Source organism: Bactrocera tryoni, chromosome 5 (genome assembly GCF_016617805.1).
Source record: "Bactrocera tryoni isolate S06 chromosome 5, CSIRO_BtryS06_freeze2, whole genome shotgun sequence".
Taxonomy (NCBI): Eukaryota; Metazoa; Arthropoda; class Insecta; order Diptera; family Tephritidae; genus Bactrocera; species Bactrocera tryoni.
The window spans coordinates 42,889,218-42,911,503 of NC_052503.1; the positions used below are offsets into that span (position 1 = coordinate 42,889,218).

The 22,286-nt window shown below is 36.9% G+C and overlaps 1 protein-coding gene across 4 annotated transcripts in view; it reads left to right on the forward strand.

The window, feature by feature from the left end:
* LOC120776551 overlaps window positions 1-18,696 on the forward strand; it is a 104,675-nt gene extending 85,979 nt beyond the window's left edge. For 2 of the 4 annotated variants that reach the window (XM_040107301.1, XM_040107303.1), the window contains exons 2-8: window positions 14,314-14,754; window positions 14,879-15,132; window positions 15,320-16,369; window positions 16,442-16,643; window positions 16,716-17,707; window positions 17,766-17,970; window positions 18,029-18,693. In XM_040107301.1, the coding sequence (XP_039963235.1) occupies window positions 14,433-14,754; window positions 14,879-15,132; window positions 15,320-16,369; window positions 16,442-16,643; window positions 16,716-17,707; window positions 17,766-17,970; window positions 18,029-18,192 (3,189 nt within the window). In that variant the 5' untranslated portion in view covers window positions 14,314-14,432 and the 3' untranslated portion in view covers window positions 18,193-18,693. Of the gene's footprint in view, window positions 1-14,148; window positions 14,755-14,878; window positions 15,133-15,319; window positions 16,370-16,441; window positions 16,644-16,715; window positions 17,708-17,765; window positions 17,971-18,028 lie in introns of those variants that run through there. The other 2 variants (XM_040107302.1, XM_040107300.1) reach the window with 2 other exon arrangements.
* Window positions 18,697-22,286: the final 3,590 nt, after the last annotated feature.

A 22,286-nucleotide genomic window follows, 5' to 3' on the forward strand; every position in this document is an offset into this window, starting at 1 on the left:
ATACAGCAATATAAGGCAACCGATGCTTTTCGTACTCTCTTCTCAATATTTGGCTTGCATGAACGCTTTTTATCAAGGATACGAATTCCTTAGGATAATCTTTAGCGAAACTAAGAACACATTTAGGTCATAAGAGTATTATATTATATAAATACTTGCTTTAGACTACAGTATCAACAAAAAATCTCATACGTTTAAATATGATAAATATTTTCTCAATTCTAAATAAAATATTTATGAAGATAAATATAATAGGTACAACAAGAATTACTCATTCTATCAAAATATACCATAAAAAATGAAAGTCTACCAAAAATTGGAGTTCAAAGCGTCCAAGATAACTAAATATGCTAATGAGCCTAATTCAACGAGTTTGCAGACAATTACGAACTTACGAAGAAGCAAACAGAGGAACTAAAATTAATGGTCTAAAAAATAGACACAAACTAGACCAAAAAGTGAAAATACTTGAAGGCGAACAAGTTCACTCATTAATTCGATCAACACGCTTGTAAATTAATTAACAGAATTTATTTTTCAACTATGATGAAAGAGGAAACGTCATAATGAAATCAGAAGCAACCTTTTGCATTACGTTGCGCTACAAAGCCAAATTCAAGCATACATACACACCTACATATGTTTTTGTACATCAATTGAGCAGAGTCCGTTAATTGCTAGGTGCGAATTGTTGGCGCGAAAATTTACATTTCCGCAGCAAAATTGCAAAAATAGCTTTGGCTAGTGGACTGAGTGGAGCAGCTGGGCATTGCTAAGTGTTCTAAGTTGCAGCCATAGTCAAGTGTATAAGCTTCATGAAATATTATTTGCAAGTGGCTGAAAATTATACATCAGTTTAAAGAAAAGTAGGTACCATTTATACGATTGATTGTTTCAGTGATTAATTCTTGATTGCCTGAATTTCACGCCGTTGAGCATTACCTTGTGATATGTATGAGCACAATAAAAACTCGGTGGGGCTCAGATCCAAAAATATGGTAGATGAAATGAATACACTTCATGAAATTGAGTGATCATTTTCATTAATTTGTGACACAATATATTTTCTTGATCGATGAGCACTTTCTTCATTATCAAATGAAGTCCTTTTTAAGAGATTTTGCCCTTCAAGCATTCCAGCAACGTTGTACGAGTATGATAGCCGCTATTTACATTTTAAAGATAGTCATTTCAATCCCAAATTTAAACTTCCACCAAATATGTATGTACGAATTTAATATATTCGTACAAATGATGACAATATTGAATATGAAGCTTCAATGTGAGATATTTTCATCACCCAAAATTACGATTTAAATCGAATGAATTTGTAATTTACTACTAGTTGAATAAAAATCAAATATAAATATGAAATGAATTTAGAACTTTTCTAACCAAATATTGAAATATGTTTCTGTATCTTATTGTTCATATGGTAGATTTTTCCTCCCTATTGTCGTCCACTTCTGAGTAATAGCCTTTTCACACAGCTCTTAATTGATCAATTAACCGGCCTTTGCTCGATTAAAGTGCTAATTTAGTTCGATTTGCCATACAAAATAAAACTAAGATTTTACTACATTAATTCCCAAGCGAATTGCAATCGAGCTGAACCTGGAATGCTACTCTGCGGGTTGTTGTCCACACTGTAAATTTGGCTGTGTTTAACTCTGCCATTTGGTGCCCAAAAAAATATAAAACGAGGAAAAGAAGAAAGTATAACAGAATCGTTGATCGAGTAGTCAAATGTGTGAAAAACAAAAACTGGTTTCTCAATTACAACATTAATGTACTAAATTAATTTGGCTGTGCGAAATAAACATGGTCAATACCTTAAATAATAATTATCATATATTATAATATCAGATGCTTCGGTCCATTTTTCTAAAGCAATTAAATTAAACTACAAATTATTATTTAATCATTCAACTTTGGCAAAAGCTCTTCTACTGCTATTGATCAATTTGAATGTAATAATTCAAGCCAAGAAAAGATCGTTCTATCTTAGAGAAAATTAAGTTAAATATGAATTATCTGATGAAAAAATTTCTTAGAAAATTTATAAGACATTCGAATGGTTTGAATTTGCAATTTGTTTCGCATAAAAGGGTATACAAGATTTAAATCTCAATTTTTATCGGTCAACTTGCATGGTAGCTTTACATTGTGACAAAAAAGTACCCGGAAATTGTAAATAATACGGAAAATATTGAATTATTCATCAATATTTATTTCCAGTCACTTTTCCAGTCCCAGAAACACTTTTCATAAGCATTTTTTGGGATGACCTTTAACTCCTTCAGCGAATTTTGTTTTATCTCTTCGATCGACTTCCAGTCAAACGCGTTCAATTCTCATGATTGTTGACTCGTTTGCATGTCAAACTGATAAACCCATGTCTCATCTGCAGTTATAATGCTCTCTACAAATGTGGGATTGGAATTCGCACAATCAAGCATGTGCAAAGATGTTTACGGTACTCTTTTTGAAAAACATTCAGCTTTTTCTAAACAAGTCGAGCAAGTAGGCGTTTCGTACACAAAATATCCACTCGCGAGAGATCCTCACGATTTTTAAGCACCATATCCTTCACATTTTCAATAGTTTCATTAGTTGTAGAGGTCAAAGGTCGTCCAGAACGAGGCATGTCTTCAACGATCTCCCGATTACCTTGAAGGCTTTGTACCACCCGTTGGCTTGTGTTTTTGAAAAACTGAATCACCGTAAGCCTTTTCCAACATTCGCAACAATTTCGCATATGCAATTTGGTTAGAAATATAAAATTTGAGAAAAATTCTTTGTTCGATATTTTTATTCATTGTAAAAATCGCAACGCACCTCTGAGTTGTACCGACTTAAGTAGCAGCTGTAAACGAACTGGTTGACAGATCGCACTCATATTTGGCATAATAATTAAGAACAGTCCTAGCAACTTAGCAAAATATATTTTTTGAAACAGCATTTACCTGGAAATTTAACTACTGTGCGCTTTTTTGACACAAAGTACGCTATAGTGGTAAAAATAAATATTTTCGGTAATAATTGCATAGACTTGAAGATATTTTGTCAAATAAAAAAGTTTTCCATATAAGGGCTTTACTTTTATGGATCAGTTTGTATGACAGCATATCTTATAATGGTCCGATAGGTACTCCTGCTTTAGGCATATCTTATAGTGGTCCGATGGGTACTCCTACTTTATAGAGTCTCCGATGTTGCCTTTGTGTGTTACAAACTTCGTCACAAACTGTTCAAGCACTGTTCAAGGTATAATAAATATAGTTTATTGTAATATTATATGCCTGACAGTTAATGCTATTAGTTTAGTGGTACCTTGCCTTAAGAAACTTAAAGTTATAGTTTTACATATATATTAACATAGTATAGATATACATAATAGATTAATGGCAACAATTATATTTATTCTGACCAGCTTATTCGAGAACCGCCATTGTATTTTAACTTAAGCAATATCTTAGAACCGGATGCTTTTAATTGCGCTAAAATAATTATGGAAATATATCAAGCTTTTTTACTAAAAAACTCTGTTGCGCATACTGACACTGATATATTAAACGTATAGTAAAATGTAAAACAAGTCTTTCTATTTAGTTCAGGTTTTTTACTTTCATAAAAATTAACACACTCCTCGATTTACATTATTTGGCTTAGTAACACTGCCACGTAAAAGGATTGGAATGTCTTTATCGTACCTGGAAGCCAACTCTCTGCTTCGTGATCATGTTCACATTAACAGGAAATGGAGCTCACTATCTTCGCAGTACGAGATCGTAAATTCATATCAATACTTACTATATTTCATGAGAACTGTTCGCTGGCAAATAAATATTTACCTTGGACAAAAATAAATTGTAACTCATTACCTTTACGTAAAGTGCATTAGGGTAGGTGAAGCAAAATTATCTTTTTCGCTTGGTACTCTGTCTATGATCCTCTCTAAGGAGGTCTCTCCAAGTATCAGCGCTTAATTTTAAGTAGAAGTTCCTACTAGTAAAAGTCAGTGTAAATCGGAATACTCATAATTATGTACTAAATTTATTGCTCTACCAAATTTTTGTTACCTATGGGGTTCATGTGTTTTCTCGGGTAAAAAACAAGCTTTTTTCAACAATTTTTTTCTTATACTACAAGTATAAAAATTAAATATTTATTCGAATTTTTTATTGTTACAAATTTTTTATTGTTACGCTATTAACAAAGGAATTCTGAAATTTTTGGAAAAAATATTTTAAACGCGGTCATTGCGCCGCTCTTTCCGGTGACCCCTCGGAAAAAAGATGCGCTCACGTTGGCAGGATAACTTCTTACAGGATCATCTATAGAGAAAAAAACCGTGTTTTAGTTATAACTTTAACTTAGAACTTGAGCAAAGGAAAAAATCTGAAAATTGGAATTTTGGAATTTTGGCAAACATATTTGCAAAAAAAAAAATAAAATTTCAGTAAAAATTTACGTCATTTTTTTTCAAATACTTGAAATCGAAAAAAAATCCTTCTTCCAATCCTTTAGGAATTGTTTCTCAAAGACCTGTGTAAATTTTCATGAAGATCGGTAAGGTAGTTCTCAAGAAATCTTGTTAACTGACTTCAAAACCACAGTTTCGAGAAAAACGCGTTTAAAGACGGGACACTTAGCCTAGCTAGTCTCGAGCGCACAAGTTCTTAAGACTGTGTCTCCGAAACTATTACTCGGATCCACTTGAAAATTTAGGACAATATTCTAAAGGTATTATAGAATTTAGTAAGATAATAAACAAATCGTTTTTTTGAAAACCATAAACCCATGTAACCCCTCAAGCTTAAGTTAGGTTCATGAAAAAATCGTAGGAAACCATTTTGTAGAGCACTCAATAGTACCAAACGAAAAAATAGTTTATTACATTTATTTTGTTTTCCTTTGAACCCTCCCTAATATTCACGCACTGCGTATTTGAGCTGCGTAGAATTCATACTGAAGATAACAAAACACTTAAAAATATATATGCAGTTAAGCATGTACATACATATGTATATATGTATATATATGCGGTAGGCGAAAGTCTTGTTTAAAAAGAAGCCACTTTTTATATGCGTTCATTTGAGTGCAACACAAATATTGGCAATAATTGATGCCACCTCGTATGAGCCACAAATGTAAACATGCAACGGCGCTGCAAAATGCATTCGTAATTAATTGCTACAATTGCCAGCAAGGCGAGTGCAAACAAAGGCGAAATACTTTCAAAATAAAACGTAAAACGAAGCAAATTAAAATCGAAATGGAAATGAAAATGAAAATGCCTTGACTGCCAAGTCAAGTCAATGGATTCACCAGCAACAATCGAATGCATTTCATGGTTTGCAAAAAACTGCAAAAATATAAACAAACGAATAATTGCATGCATATATGCACATAAGCTCACTTATGTACCTGCTTTTATGTATAATTAAATTATTGACAGATAACCTATGAATGCGTAGCAGAAAACGCAGACAGACTGCACATGGTGATTGTCGTGTTGCTCGCCAAGGAAATGCCAGAAACGGTCAGTTCATGTTCGCGTTTAACCTTGTAAGTAGATGCGGCGATGTGACGCTGTGAAGAAGTGGCATAACCATGAAGAGATCAGACACAATAAACAATGAAATGACGTTTCTAGGTTTATATATCATGCGAACAATGCACAGCCAAGCACGCACTTATGGAGTATGGTTGGTCACCATTAACAGATTAAGATGTTTATTGCCCATGTGTAGTATAAAGTTCGAGAGGTTATTTCGTATTATTATTGTATTCGCTCTACATGTTATATGAAGCTGAAGTATTAAGTACAAGTTACAAGTGAAGGAGTATGAAATAGTGAAATTATTCACTGTTCAACTTGTAGTTGAATCTTCCACACTACACCGAATCTTCTTCTTTATTGGCGGAGACACCGCGGTTAAAGTTGAGTTTACATACAACAGCGCGCCAGTCGTTCTTCCTTTTCACTGCTTGGCGCCAATTGAAGATTCGAAGCGAAAGCAGATCCTTCTCCACCTGGTCTTTCCAGCGGAGTGGATGTCTTCCTCTACTTTCCCGGCGGGTACTGCGTCGAATACTTTCAGAGCTGGATTGCTTTCGTCCATTCGGACGACATAACCTCGCTGTCTTTTAATTCGCTGAACTATGTCAATGTCGTCGTATATGTATATCGTTCCATCGACTGCTGTATTTGCCATTGCTAATGCCCAATAGACTATAAGTCTTCCGCAGAACCTTTCTCTCCAAAACTCGTAATGTCGAGTCATCAGATGTTGTCATCGTCTATGCCTCTGCACCACATAGCAGGACGGGAATATTGAGTGACTTATTGAGTTTGGTTTTTGTTCGTAGAGAGAGGACTTTACATACTACACCGAATACGAAATAAAATATGTAAAGGTGATAAAATGGATGATATTGTTCTAATGGGATGAAAGGACCAATGTAAAAACCTTCCATTTCAGATCAGGAATCGTCCAAGAACTACATAGACCGTCAAACGGTGACAAAATTTCATATTATACGATAATGAGGTTAACGAACCTAAACTTTCCTCGTTTTCAAAGAGGATAATTTTTTGCTAAATTTTTTTGTTAACTTTTTCATGTCGTCCAGTTTCTTTTGGTAGGCCATTGCGTTCATCGTCAACCCTACTAACATGACATGTGCAGCATTTAGCAAGCTAATACAAGCTTTCTGCAAGTATTATTCGGTTCCAATTGGTTAGGTGGAAAGGACACCTTTTATACCTTGGTCGGGTTCGAGACCGACCTAAAACCCCTGCCGTGCTGTCGGTCCGCCACCCGGCCGCAGTCCGATTCCCAATGAACTGAATTTTCAATTCTACCTGGCTTTAAGTTTAAGCCACAGCCACCACGAATCTCACAAAGGGCCTAACCCAATGAGCAGATTGGAACGAACACCAATGTCTAACTGCTCCCCGTGGTACCAGATTTAAATCTCCGGTCAGACCTTGTAGCTTTTGCTACTACCAGTTGAGCACCCATTAAAATTAAATAACTGCTGTCATTTGTCGCTTGGACTTCAAATCAATTAGAAAGAATCTCATGAATTAGTTCAAGCTGAGTATTATAGCACTATTTCTGACAAGACTATGCTGATATTTCGAGACAAGCCATAGTGCCATGGACTTAAGTCGCCTCTTACGACAGGCAGACCTTGCCGCCTGTACATTTTGGACTTCTAGCCGGGGGAATGTGGAATATGCAGGTTGCTTTTGAAGGTTAGAATTGACAATGAAACATATAAATTATTGTGGCCTTACCATTGAGAGGATACGAACTTTTCGGTCCGTTTGATATATGGCACCACCAAAAAAAATGTTTGCTGAATTTAACTTGCTTGGGACTAGAGACTTGTTAATCGGCGAATAAAAGGCACTGCATGTTTCAAATCCACTCCGAAAGGTTAAGTATTTGAGGAGATTTCTTTCCATTGCGAATATAATGAAGACAATAACCTTAATTATAAACTACTTAAGAGGGAAGAGATCCTTACTATTTTTCGAGGTAGAATTAAATAAAATCAAATGACGAAAATCAAAAAAAAATGAAATAAAGAAGTGTTAAAGAACAAAGGAGGATCTTTGTTTTGTCTCAAATTTAAGGTTATATTCGGTTTAAACTATGTTATTCGATGGTTTGTCATCTAGCACAAATAACACAAAAAGAGCTGCAAACATAGCTATAAAAATATTTCAGTGAATCAACTGAATTTGGTAAGTCTTTATAAATTTAGTCAGCAGCAAAGTTGCTTCAAAATCCGGTTTCTATACATTTTACCATTCGGAGTAAGCTCCAATTTGCGTCCAGTTTTTGGAAATACCAAGCAGATATTAATCCCACTCAAGAAGCCATTTGTTGAAAAGACACAAATGCGAGAAAAACTCATTTACTACACATGTACCTACATATATGTATGTGTGTAATATGAGTATGTATTTTAATTCATAAATGACATAACTCAATTTTGCAAAAGTACATTATTTATTCGATAAGACGGAATAATTGCAAATTAATATTGTTTTTTTTTTGGAAATATTTATGGACATTTTTCTCCACAAGAATTCGCTTGAAAGCTTGGCAGAATTCTCAGAAAATTACTTGCAGGTAAAATCTTTTGAGTAGTGTGACTCCACTCACTGCAAAAACAAAACGTACATTGCTCATGAAACAGACTTATAAAAAACTAAAACAATAAGAAAAAAATTAACTTCGGTTGCACCGTAGCTATTATACCGTTCACGAACACAAAAAGTTCTTTAAAAGAAATATATATATTTTTTTTGTTGGGGGAAACTTCAAAAGCCGAAGTGCGGAACTTTAGTCCGCTAAACCCAACCTACTCCGAACTCATATCTCACCCACGAAACAACCGGATTAATACCAAAAACTTCTTGGGAGAGAAAAAAACATTTAAGTCTCTTCTATTGTACGGAGAGACTGACTGACTCCTAATCTATTGCAAGTTTCTTAGGTTTTTGACCCATATATTGTAAAGTTTTTCACCGTTACACTACCACCGAGTGTAGATTTTAACTTTTCCCTTATGTTCAAAAAACTAGGTAACTTAAACAATACGTGTTCAGAGTCTTCTATGCACTCTGTACACGTCGGGGGACACGGATTAACGTCATGATTAATCTTGAATAGATACTTATTAAAGTATCCATGGCCACTCAATATTTGGGTTAGGTGGAAATTCAGTTCCCCATGTCGTCTATCCACGAATGAATGTCTGCGATCAGTGTATGGGTCCATCGTCGTTTGGATGAGGTTTGCCAAAGCTGCTGCACATTGTAAGGCTCTTGCTTCTCTCCGCTTTTTCCACTCTGATAGCTGATACATAACTTGTAGTGTCGCAAATTCGTTGCCCTTGATATCAATATTCGGCATACTTTAGCAGCATCGCTTGATATCGTTCGGAAAACACTTATTACTCGGATTGCAGAAAGCCTTTACAATGTTTCTATTGGTCTTACATATGATTTTATGTCCAGCGCTTGTATTCATATTGATGCTGCATAAAATATCATGATATTCATTGCTTTTGCTATTAAAAATAGAAGTACTTGATTTCGTTCATATTTATTGGAGCTATATATTATAGTGACCCGATTTCAACAATTTCTTCGAATATTGCATTATTTCCTTAGGCAATAACACATGCCAGATTTCGTGTAAAAATCTCATCAAGGGAAAGAGTTTTCCATATAAGCACTTGATGCCGATCAATTTATATGATAAAAATAACCAGCTTCTTGGGAAGAAAAGGTCGTGTGCAAAATTTTAGATTAATATCTGAAAAACTGACCGACCAGTCAGATGGACATGGCTAAAACGACTAAGCTCATCATGCTTATTATTTATTTTATTTTATATATACATTTTATAGAGTACCCAGTGCTACAAACTTCATGAAAAACTTGACCCTGTTTAGGGTATAAATTTATAATTTTTACATACATACTTCTTCGTCCATAAACCACTGTTCATGGTAACGTTTCGTGGTTGCACACACACACAAGCGCATATAATAATTAATTTTGCGCTGGTATTGAAGTTTAAAACTAAAAAAAAATTAACATGAAAATAAAACCAAACGTCAGCTCAACTTGGTGTCGATATTATAGACCGGTTCATTGCTCACCTGTATGCCTGTGACCATATGCTGCCGCCCTCTTCCTGCCTCAACGCTGAAGCTGCGCGCCATTTCAAGTTTTGACGCAACAACATAAGCATTTTTGTTGAATTTTGTTTTTTGTTTGTCGACTCTGATTTAGTTGAGCGTTTTTCACTTTTCCGTGTTCATTTTTGCCAACATGATCTTTATGTACTGGCGCTATGTACATACATATGTAAACATATGTTGAGCGCTGGAGTTCTCATTTTAATAGAGTGCTAGAGTATACTGGTTTATATATATGTAAATAGGTGTATATATGTATATACAGACATATGTACATACATTTTAAACGTTTGCATTTTGCACCCAATTACCCTCATGAATTAGACCATAAATGCAAACAAACTTGGCATTTGTTTTAATTAAGTTGTCCAACAACAACTATTACAAACAAAATAGCCCATCTACTATAAATAACTGTTTAACAATAAAACTTGTTGATATGGGCGAAATTCACATAATTCCATAAATTACCAGTTTTTTAGTAATTACATGACCTTGAGAGAGTTAAATTATATTCAGATTGAAATAGAGTATAATTACGATTTAAAAAAAATGTATATCTCGCGTGTGAGTTGTATTAATTTACCATAGTTTTCCGCATCTTACGGTATAAACTGCAACGTTTTGTTTGAAATCTTCTTTCATCTTGAGAACAGGTGCTGAGCACGTGGGACAAGGGTTATCCACAATTTAAACATCTAAAGCTTTCTGCTTTACTAGCGTAGATACAGCTTACAACGCGCCAGTGGTTTCTTCTTTTCGCTATTCGGTGTTAATAGATACCACGCCAGAGATACCAAGTCAAGTCCTTCTCCATTTGGTCTTTTCAATGGATCAAAGGTCTACCACGTTCCTTGCTTCCACCAGCGATTATTCAAACTAAAACTTTCAAAGCTGCGATATTCTCATCCATTCGGACAACATGAACCTTAACCACTGTCTGTGTATATTTCGTAGAGCTCATCGTTCCATCGACTGCGATATTCACGGTTGTCCGTTGCCTAACGCCAATCTATCATGACGACCAGAAATTGCGGCGAGTGAAAGTGTGCCAAGAAAATTTGAACCTAACCAAAGCCGCCATCTCAATGTTTCCGCAGCCGCGCTACAGCCTAGGTGTGCAACCACAAACCCCCTCCCACTTTTTTTGTTTCCTTGCCTGAAAAGGCCGATGAAAGTCAAGTATTTTGAGACGACAGAGGGAATCTAAGCAGCATGCACCTCGGCTCTCAAGCCTATTCCTCACTGGCAGCGCTTCATCGATGCAAAAGGAGCCTATTTTGCAAGTTTTTAGATAATTTTAACAATTAGTCCATTAATTTTTTTTAAATTGACTCAGTCCTCAGGCCTTTACTTTTCAATTGCCTACTCAGTCCAAAGCACCTGTTAGCAATAAGGACTGCGCGTTGAATTTCAAGTCGGAAATTGTTGTTGGCTTGTCTTCACATCCTTCATTTCCAGACCCAACGGTTCTCTTTTCCGGTTTGGAAAAAGCAGAACTACAGCAGTTGTATACTCTTAAAGACGATAGTACTTTCTCCATTTAGCTATGCAGCTAGTTTTATTTCTCCATCAATAGATTGAAGAGTCTCTGCGTCTGAAGCCTTGTTTAATATCGAACGGTTCAGAGACGTCCTTCCCGAACCTGACGCAGTTAACTTCAGTTTACAAAGACATAATCAATCAATTTGTTTACGATGAGCTTCAGTCTTTCGCACAATAAGCTCGATAGGACCTCATATGCGATATAACAGAGGCGTATCCCATGGTAATTTGCGCAATTTTCTCCTTTATCCTTTCCTCCAATCATATCCTGCGCGAAGCTGATAGGTCTGTATATTTGTATTTCTGTATATATGCTAACTAGTCCCTCAGTTTTTAAGATCTGGATCTGAAATTTGTAACACGTCCTTTTTTCCTCAAGCTGCTCATTTGTCGGAATCGGATATCGGACCAGTAAATATACATATAGCTGCCATACAACAATCAAAATCAAGTTCCTGTATAGAATACATATGTTGGTGAAAGGTATTATAGTTTCGGTGCAGCCTAAGATAACGGTTGAATTAGGGTGATGAATATTTGGCTTGTAACATTAAAAATGCTGACTATCATAATATTTACCAGTTAGTCTAGTATAGTACCCGGACATAGAGGATGCACCCTTCTTAAAATTAAATCGAAAATTTCGTGAGAGGCTTGGATTTCTTCGATAACTAAATCAATTGCACTTTATAAGCGTTAATGCATCAATTATTGTGTTATTAAACTCATTGATAAATCGATGTTAAAAGCTTCTTGGATATGATAAACAGAGAGATACTTATTTTTGGAAATGAGTGTGCAATACATATTTTGTCAAGATTTCCCCCGGGAAAATGCTCTAATGATTTTAGAAAGTCCAATCTTACGTACGGTCAATCATAGCTCCTCGTTTTCAATTGATACATACGTCAACACTACTTGAGACGAAGGCTAGTGTACATGAAAGCATACTTACAATAATTTTAATTTCTGAACTTTTACTCACGTGCAAAAAAACGGTAATTTTTATGCAGAGATGATAATAAATACATGCCCAATTAATCGCCAATTGCAAATTTTCAAATATTTGTTTCTTGACATACATACTACGAGTCCATTATTTCACCAATGATCCATCGCACAATGTAAATAGTTTACAAAGCACTTAACAAAAACCAATTAGTTCGAACAAAGCGAACGGCAAAGTGTTTTGACCTACAGTATACTCAACAAATTATAGGGTGAAATGAGTAGGCAAAATTGGGTAGTATTCATACATTAGGAAATTTATTGAATATTTAGTTAGTTTTATGGGTTTCGTTGAAATATTGTGCAAACTTAATTATTGCTAAAAATCATTACAAATTTTATACGCATTATTGTTTCGTACATTTTGCACCATGCCTTCATCAACGAAGGGCCAATAAATACTTTGTATACAATATTATTACGAGTTTTATTAATTATCTATTGAAATAACTGTGAGACCACGAATAATCCCATTTGGACAGCAAGAGACGTTTGTCCATTGTGATGCCCAGAACTCCTAGGTTTGGATCGAAAACACCGCCGCATATCGACATGCTGAGCAACGCTTGCTGACCTCGCTCGAAGCCCATAAATCTAGGACTCAAATGCACGAAGAAAAGCTAATCCCTGCCCGTTCCCATCCTTATGTAATTTGGGTCTTTCACTTTTTCTTGAAAGACACTACAGTGGTCTGGCAGTCTGAAACAAAAGTTGATTGAGAGTTCCCGACAGAAGACTCCCTCTCAAACCCTTCCATCCCGTGGAGTTATGTGCGCCGAGAAGATGCAGTGTTCCAAGTTGTCGGGAATGCAGTCGAAGTGAGAGAGGACTTCAGATGGTCTCTCTCTCTGGTACCCTTATTCTGTGCCAGTTCCCTGGAATCTGATAGTAACCTGCGGCTATCTCCACGTGTATCATATGCAAATTGGCATTAAGTGCCATTGGTGGTATTGTACGTAGTGCATCACTGATGTTAATGTGGGTCGCTCATTGAAAAGGTTCCGAGTGTGGTTTTACCGTACGTCCTCCACCCGACAAATACACAAATTATAGCACAGTATTGGATTAACTACGGTTTCGTAAACCCTTGGAGCCAATAGTTCTTTTACCACAATATGGTATAAGGCAACCAATGCCTTTCTCACCCTATTCTCGACGTTGGGCTTTCATCATAGCTTTCTATCAAAAATGACATCCAAATGAGACTTCACCTTTTCGAAATGGTGAAGGCAAGACCTCTTTAAAGTTGAAAAGGGTACATATTGCGGTAAATAAAATCAGTTCTCTTTTATTTGATTGGACAGCTTGGCTATAACTCGACGGTCTCGTTCCTAGAGTTTTTTCAGTAGGTCATTTAACACTAAGATCCATAGTAAAGGAGACAGAACTCTACATTGCGGGATGCCTTTATGGAGCTTTCGTAGCGCATCCTCGCTGCGCCTCTCCGCCACGACAGTTCTGTCACAGAGAAGACAATGTATCAGATGTTTCAGGTTTGTTTTAACTTCAAACCTATGGAGGATACTTCCCAGTGCAATTCTGTCTTAAAAGAGGCGTCCATTAAAATCAAGCAATCGCAAAAAGCCAAGTAATATCTGTAGATCTAATTTTTTTATTATATAACATAAAATTCAACAAAATATAAATATAATGCAGAAAAACCCGCATTCTTATGTACATATAACGTAAAGTGTTACACACCCGGTAGACAATTGATTTTAATTGAGAAATATTGCCAGCTTAACCAATTGAACTTCTCGCGTCAGACGACATTTAAGGGGTAACTACTTTTATTGGAAAGACAGATACGAGCATATGTGGTACCGACGTTTGTTTGGGAGAATTCTTAATACCAATTAGAATTTCAGAATTTGCGTGCATTCGTGTGTGTGTCTCCGAGAAAGTATGCCTGAGTAAGCTTTGATTAAATCGCGAAGAGAATGTCAAGCAACGTGCAATTGACCTGCATTAACCTACATACATATTTATGTTTATATTTTTTTGTTTCTACAATGATTCGACTAAAAGATATTCCTGAAGGAGAATACAACAAAATACCAAAATAAATAATTGAACTAAAGAAAATTCAAATAAACGAAATTGAGAAAAAGTGTACATATGTATATGGAAATGAACTCGGTTATAAAATGAGTGCACCAGCGGTAACGAATGTCAGCCAAGGCGAAAGCAATTGCAGCACATTGCGCACGCTACCGCGTAAGCGTCGACCACGTGCGGTCGGTGAGGTCTACATCACTTGTCCGGCCAGTCAGGTATACCTGAATAGTGCCGTCAACGAGCATAATGCTATCAGCGAACCCATATATCAAAACACAACGACTGCGGTCGAGCAGGAAGCGAACAGCCGAATTAATCGCTGTGGTCGGCTATCGTTTGTACGCGCCACCATTACTGAGAGTGGCAATGCCGGTGGCGCACGGCAGTCGATGACTGTGAGCACCTTCATAGGTTCGTTCCACATGCTAAGGTTTTATCAAATGTGTTCTTAATTGTATATTTAGAAGTATTCTCCACTTAACAAATGTGGCATTTGCTCATTGCTGATCTTTCCGCTTATTTCTTTTCATTTTAGATGACTCCGATCACTACTATGAGACTTTGTCGCCTTTGGGAAATAAACGCCACTCCACGCTACCTGACCAGCGTACAAATAGCCATAATAAATACAGTCAAGATGTGCCACATTTTACGAAAAATGGCTCGCAGCGCAGTAAACAATACTCGGCCTCGATGCATGGGCTGGGCACATTGGCGGTATCGGATGATTATGACTCTTTCGACACAGACACCGATGAAATTTATGAGACCGAGGAGAATATCAAAAATGTAAGTAAACGATATGAAATTTGTTTGGGATTTTTAAAAAGAAAAACCCATGCAATGTTCCCAAAAAAAGTAAGCATGTGAGCGGGTTTAGCCAAAATTAATAAAGAATTAGATTGGACGCTTTTCCAATGAAGCGAACTAGCATTCGATTTGATAAATGTTTAATCACTATGACTTTTCTTTCCAGCACAATGACAGCGGCGTCGACATACGTAATGTAAAGCTCCCGGATCCACCTCCCTCCACAAATCAAGTGTACGCCATTGTACGCAAACTGAAGAATTTCATCTCAAATAAGAAATCTCCCGTTTCTCAAACTAAGTACGGTGATAGTCAACAAAAACTCTACGAGAACTCTACACAATTCTATGTTAGTGGCAATATATATGAGAATACACCAAAGACTAAATCCAAGACACAGAAAAATGTGAAAAAGACACCAACTGCGTCACAAGAACAAGACATTTATGAGAATACAGAGTTCCACAGTCCACCAGCCATTGTGGTAGATGATAAAGCACTTAATCCAGCAGACAAAACGCCCACTAATCAAACTGATTTGAAAGCCGATGCGACTGTTGCCACATTACGTTCCAAATCGAAATCGGGTAAAAGCTTCAAATCACGTTTGCGTAAAAGTTTAGTTGGCTCCACATTTGATATGAAACAAATGTCATCGTTGTCGCCTACACGCAGCACATTTTACGTTGAAGATCCGACATACGGCGGTTCAGGCGAATTGGATTCTGGCTTCTCAGAGAAAGCCTCATCTGGTGACCTGCCCACAGCGCCCACAGTGCCTGTACCCGAGGCGCAGAGATTTTCAACTGTAGCGCGCAAGGCAAAAAAAGAAGCAAAAGCACTGAACTCGCAACGGCGACGTACAACGATTGGCATACGTCCACAGGATCCGCCACCACCGCCACCCGTTGCTTCATCGACAACGTCTTGGTATGCTGAATGTGGTGTTTTTAAAAATGGCACGAGCGAGCTGATACATGAGTCAGAAATTTCACTTAACGATAGTAAAATGAGTCAAAGTGGATCGTCAGTTTTCAACGGTAATTCGTGGTACACAGAGGCGGGTCTGTATCAAACTAGTGGCGTTTCAGTGGCGAGTTCAAGTGGTAGTTCGGGTGTGTCGACGGGTAATGAAGGCGCACTTGGTGATGATCTCCCACATAGCATGTTCCAGAATGAACCACTGTATCAGATCTACAACGCTGCTAAGATAGAGGTAATTGTTTTTGTTTATCTATATTACCATTTCTATTTTATTATTAAAAAAAAAAAAAAAAACAAATTACAGTCGATCACTCGTGATATGGAGGGTCATGACAGTTCAACGGACGGTTATGAGGAAATTGGGCAGAATGGAACGCGTGGTGAGGCACGCATAAGTAGTCAGAAACATCAGCGGCCAAGCGCCTTCCAATTAATTGAACCAAAGAACGGGCCAGCCCGTACCTTGTGGAGTGAAATACCCGAAGTTATAAACTCATGTGTGCTAGGTGAGTTGTTCTCGACTCATTCGAAGTCATTTTTCATTTATTGACAGCTGTATATATTTTATTTTCCGACAGCCACGCTTACACCACGCGAACGCAGTTTACAGGAGGCGAAATTTGAAATCATCACCTCCGAGGCTAGTTATCTGAAATCGCTCAATTTATTGCGTAGTCATTTCATGAATCATCCAATTTTTCGGGACACGAATGTAGTGAGCGCACGCGATCGAAAAGCGTTATTCGCCTACATAGTGCCCGTGCATGAATGTTCGGAACGATTACTTACCGAAATGGAGGCGTGTTGGCAAGACAATATAATGCTGATCGGTTTAAGTAAGCGCATCTATACCATGGCCGAGAAATACTTCCACGTCTACATCTCATTTTGTGAACATCAAGGGCGCATGGACCGCACATTGCGTCGCTTGAAGGAGACGCGCGGTATCTTCGCGCAAAACCTGCATCTACTCGAAACGAGTCCAACCTGTTGTGGCTTAAATCTACACTCTTTTCTCATGCTACCCATGCAACGTATCACGCGCTTGCCATTGCTGATCGACGCCGTCTTCAGTAAAGTCAGTTCCAACGATGACGAATACGAGAACTGGAAGATGACGTTGGCCATTATGAATAAAATAGTGACACAATGCAATGAGGCAGCGAATAGATGCGAACAAGCATACGAAATTGAACGTATTGCGCGTCAGCTGGAATTCCCTTCGACGATACGTGCCTTAGCTATAGCGCCTGTAGGTGTACCTGCAGCTGGTTCAAAACCACGTTTCCTGGTGAAGCGCGGCGAGTTGACGCATTTCATTTGGCGCGGTGACGACGTAAAACTTACGTTCGGCAAAAAATTCTCCAAGGTGGCGATCTACGCATTCCTCTTCTCCGACTTGCTTGTGCTAACAAAGCGTAAGGGCGAAGAGCAATTCATAGTCTTCGATTACTGCCCGCGTAGCATGCTAACCATATCATCGGGCGATCTAAGAGACATTAGTCAGACGCACAAAAATCTAATACTGATGACATTGTTAGAAAATCATGAACGAAAGACTGTGGAACTAGTAAGTCAACCACTTTTGTTGTTACTTACATAGCGGTTATTAACTTGTTGTTTTGCAGCTCCTTTCTTGCCCATCAGTTTCCGAACAGGAACGTTGGTTGCAGGCAGTTCGACCGCCCGAACCGGAGACGCCTGGAGAAAAGCTTTACGAATCCTGGGACTGTCCGCAAGTGATAACGAAGCACGCATACGTAACAAGAGAGCCGGATGCGCTGAGTCTGGAGGTTGGTGATGTCGTAAACGTAACGCGAAAATTGCCAGACGGTAAATTACCAAGACAAATCCACAAAACAAAATAATTAACTAATATTTTTGTTTCCAGGTTGGTACCTGGGTGAGCGCATACGCGATGGCGTTGTAGGCTGGTTCCCAGGCAGTTATACGGAGGAGGTGAACTCGGCGCATGTGCGCGCCCGCAATCTGAAGCAGCGCCAACGTTTGCTGACCTTTACCGCCACATATCTCGAGTCGCAAAAGCGCAAGTAGACGATTTGTAATGGAGCCTAGCGGGATGTCTCAAGACGTTAGCCACTTTAATAAAGTTGTCTGTCAATATTAGTATATTTGTAGCTGCGTTTGTGCCTTTTATACAATAAAACTAGTTATAAATAATTGTTAATGTTACAAATAAAAATTATTGACCTACCCATAAGCATCTGACTGCAACCAATGCTTACATATAATCGTATAATCGTTAAAAATATATCTTATATAATTTCTTATTTATTAAAATTGTGATAAAATGATAAATATGTATGTATGTAATAAAAGTTTGCTTAATTTTTTGTTTGATATTTCTTTAGCAATTTTCGTCTATATTTTGAACTTCGGAAATTGAATTTAGGTTAAGGCGAATAAATGTTCATAAATTACCAATTAAATAATATATTGTAAATTAGTTTAATCCGACAAAAATGAATATTTCTAGTTAAACGAATCAAATATGGAAAAATTATTTATAGATATAATGTTTAGAACCTACTATTAATATTAAATATACTGTAGAATGGTAAAAAATAAAATAAATACTTATATATCTAAATATTAAAGTGTTTTAACTTATAGATTTGTTAGTACAAAGTAAAAAAGAAACAAATAAGAAAAGCTTAAGTTCGGCTTTAACTACTTTTTATACTCCCCCAGACTGCAAGTTGAGAAACCTTATTGATTGACCAAAATCTAAGGTATAAAGTCAAGCGAATTTCTGAATATCCTTATAACTGGTAATCCAAGTAAAGGTATTTTTTCGATAGTCTTTTTTTGACAGATGTCGTGTGAGTCGTGTCAAGCTGTCATGGCCTGGACAATGTTTACAAATCGTTCAACTCTATTACGAAAATTCACGTTCTGTAAAGAATGTGTTTATCGCGCTTTGCTCAACTTGGTCAACATAATCGGCCTACTGAGCGTACCTTTTGCCGCACCTTCACCCATCTTTAGAGCCTGCATTTATTATTGGATAATATTCGACCCAATAGTTCACGACCGGCAGCTGAGAGTGTACCCGAAAACAGTGGAGAGTAGATACGGCGCCGTTTGCAGCAATTCGGACGACTTTATGTCGTAGAAAGCTTATAAAATACAACTTGTGCAAGAACTGAAGCCGCTCGACCTTCCGAAGCGATATCGCTTCGCTTTATGAGCTTTTGAAAAGATCCAACGTTTTTTCTTCACCGATGAGGCCCATTTCTCGCTGAAAGGGGTTTGTAAACAAGCAAAATTACGACATTTGGGACGAAGAGCAACCTAAAGAGATTCAAGAGCTGTGGTTTGTGGGCCGGTGGAATCATCGAATCATTTTTCTTTAAAATGGACGCTGGTGAGAATGTAATCGTTAGTGGCGACCGTTATCGCGCCATGATAACCGACTATTTGATGCCTGAAATTAAAGCTCGTGATTTCGGTGACATTTGTTTTCAACAAGACGGTGCCACTTCGCACACATCGCATCAATCAATGGATTTATTAAGAAAACACTTCGGTAACCAGATAATTTTACGTTTGTGCCGGTCGCTGGGCCACCAAGATCGTGTGATATCATACCAAAATACTTATTCCTGAGGGAATATGTGAAGTCTAAGCGGACAAACCAGCTTCGATTCTTCGGGGGAAAACCAGCTTCCAGCCTTGTGGGAAAACATCGCATGCCAGTTACGAGTCGAAATGTATCATCAGAGACGTAGCCGCGGCCAACATTTCAAAGAGATAATCTTCAAAAGATAAATGCCCAAGAATAATAATAAACATGCCCCATTAAACTAGAAGTATTTGTGTTTTTTCTCTGAAAAATAGCAGGTAACCTCGGAATGGATCTCCCTTTATTATGCTTATGAGGACTAGGGAAAGTATTGACCTGATTTCAAGAATTTTGGGCAAGAGGATACACTGTTATTATAAAGAGATTCTTCAAGATTTCATAAATGTTGGCCGATGATTGCGGTAAAAAATCAACCAGGGGTTCGAAAATATTTATATTAGGTAACATATGTATACGAGGTCTTAGAAAACTATTGTTTCGATTTTCTCCATTTTTGGCAAATTAGCATGCTGTCATCAAAAAAATGTCTCCCAAAATTTCAATACTACATCTTGCAGATTGATTGACGGTAAAAAATCATCCATCAGCTGGAGTCGACATATTTGGTGTCTTGGTCCTGAGAACTTAAAGTCCGAAGTAGATAATTTTTAGGCGTTAAATGAAATATCTTGCAGGCATTATTTTTGCAAAGTTGTATGCTAATTACTTCGTTGATGTTTGATTTCTATCCTGCAAAGTGAAAGAATCAGAAGGAATTTAAAAATTGGTTGTAAGGGAAATAGGCGTGGTGGTAATCGGATTTTATTAATTTTCGTAGTGTATAATAGTAACAATTAAATAACTTCACACATCAAGTTTTTGTTGTAGCTCCTGGGATATAGGATTTCTCTTAAAGGGAGGTGAATGCCTCGCCCATTGTTCAATTTTTATACCTGGTCCGAGAGCCCTTTCATACTACCTGGATTGAGAAATTTAATACTTTTGAGGGGCATTTATTCAGTGAATTATCGCACTTTTGCTAGTTTTCAATTAAATCGTTATATGAGTAGTGGACGTGGTTATTATCTGATTTTTTAAGAATTATGGACTCTACAATACCTAATGCCTAACGCTTTATTGACGATATTTCCTGCTCTAGGTTATTAAACAGGAATACTGTAAACTGGGATAAGCATTTGATCGTTCATCTCTTCCTTACACATACATAGCTTTCGACGTGTTGTGACGTATCCAGCAGGTTACGGCTACCGAAGCGGCAATGTATTGAAAAATTAGCGCGGAAACTAATACATGCCATATTCATCGTGTAACTCATAAGAACTTTGCATATGAAAGGGATAAACGATCACACGTGCAGAAGGAAACTTTGTAGAAACAACCAGACGCAATTCTTAAGATACCTGCTTATTACCACATGCCGTCGTGATAAGTTATACGACATATATTTGTCTCTTTCTCACACTCGTCGCTTAGCAAGAACATAAGTATAAGTAGCATAAACACATACATAAGTTATAATTTCTATTTATAGCTCAAGCGCAGGTTTCCAGAAAAATCCTTCAATGCTGAAAATTCGGGTAGCTGCGACTTGTTGGTAACTTGAATAGTTATACTTAATATAAGATATATTCCAAAAAGTTCAAGTCTATAGTGGGTTAATTGATTTAATGTAGGCTTACGTGGTTACGTCAAAATGTGATATTGTAAGATGATGCCACTCTGTTGCGATTAAAAAAAAATTCATGGTCGTTTCATTCATCATATGTTTTGATATGCTGTGACATGTTGCAATGATCAGTGCACACATTGACACGAACAAGTTACCGACTATTTACAAAAACAAATAAAATAATTACTATTCAATATTAGACAAGGAATAAATACTTTTGAACAGAACAAAAATTTGGAATTAAAAAAATATTCGTTAGGCAAGTTATGTTTTTCGCAAAACTTTTCTTTAAAATTATTAAATTTTTTAATTGCACTCAAATTGAAAATGCAAAATGTCCGACAAAAGAGATTTTTTCAGAATACCTTGGTAAAAGAGAGAGAGAGAGTAAGAGAGGAGACACAAAGTAAGAAAGCGAGAGAAAGCTGAGGATATACTATTTAAAGGTCATACACTGCTGTAATTGAGGTTCAGTTGTTTAGAACACTCACACTGCTAAAGTACTCGTTGAAAAGAAATAAACGACTTAAATACTCAAAACATTATATTATTATAAATAACTAAATTATATTTTGTGAACTGTTAATTGTTTGAAAAATTATTGTGCAGTGCATTAATTTACATTAAGGAATTTGTGCGATGCATTTCTTAATTTTTATTTAATTTATTCACACAATTAATTTATTCATCACAATTCAGTGATAGAACCGACTAACTAATCGCGTTACACAGTAGACGACGTAACGTTATTTATACCATAAATTGACAAGAAGAAATTTTTGTTTGGTGGTAACTTCCGGTATTTAAAAACCATACTGAACAGACTGGTAACGCTAAATTTTTTAACGTCATTTTGACATTTCTCATATTCCT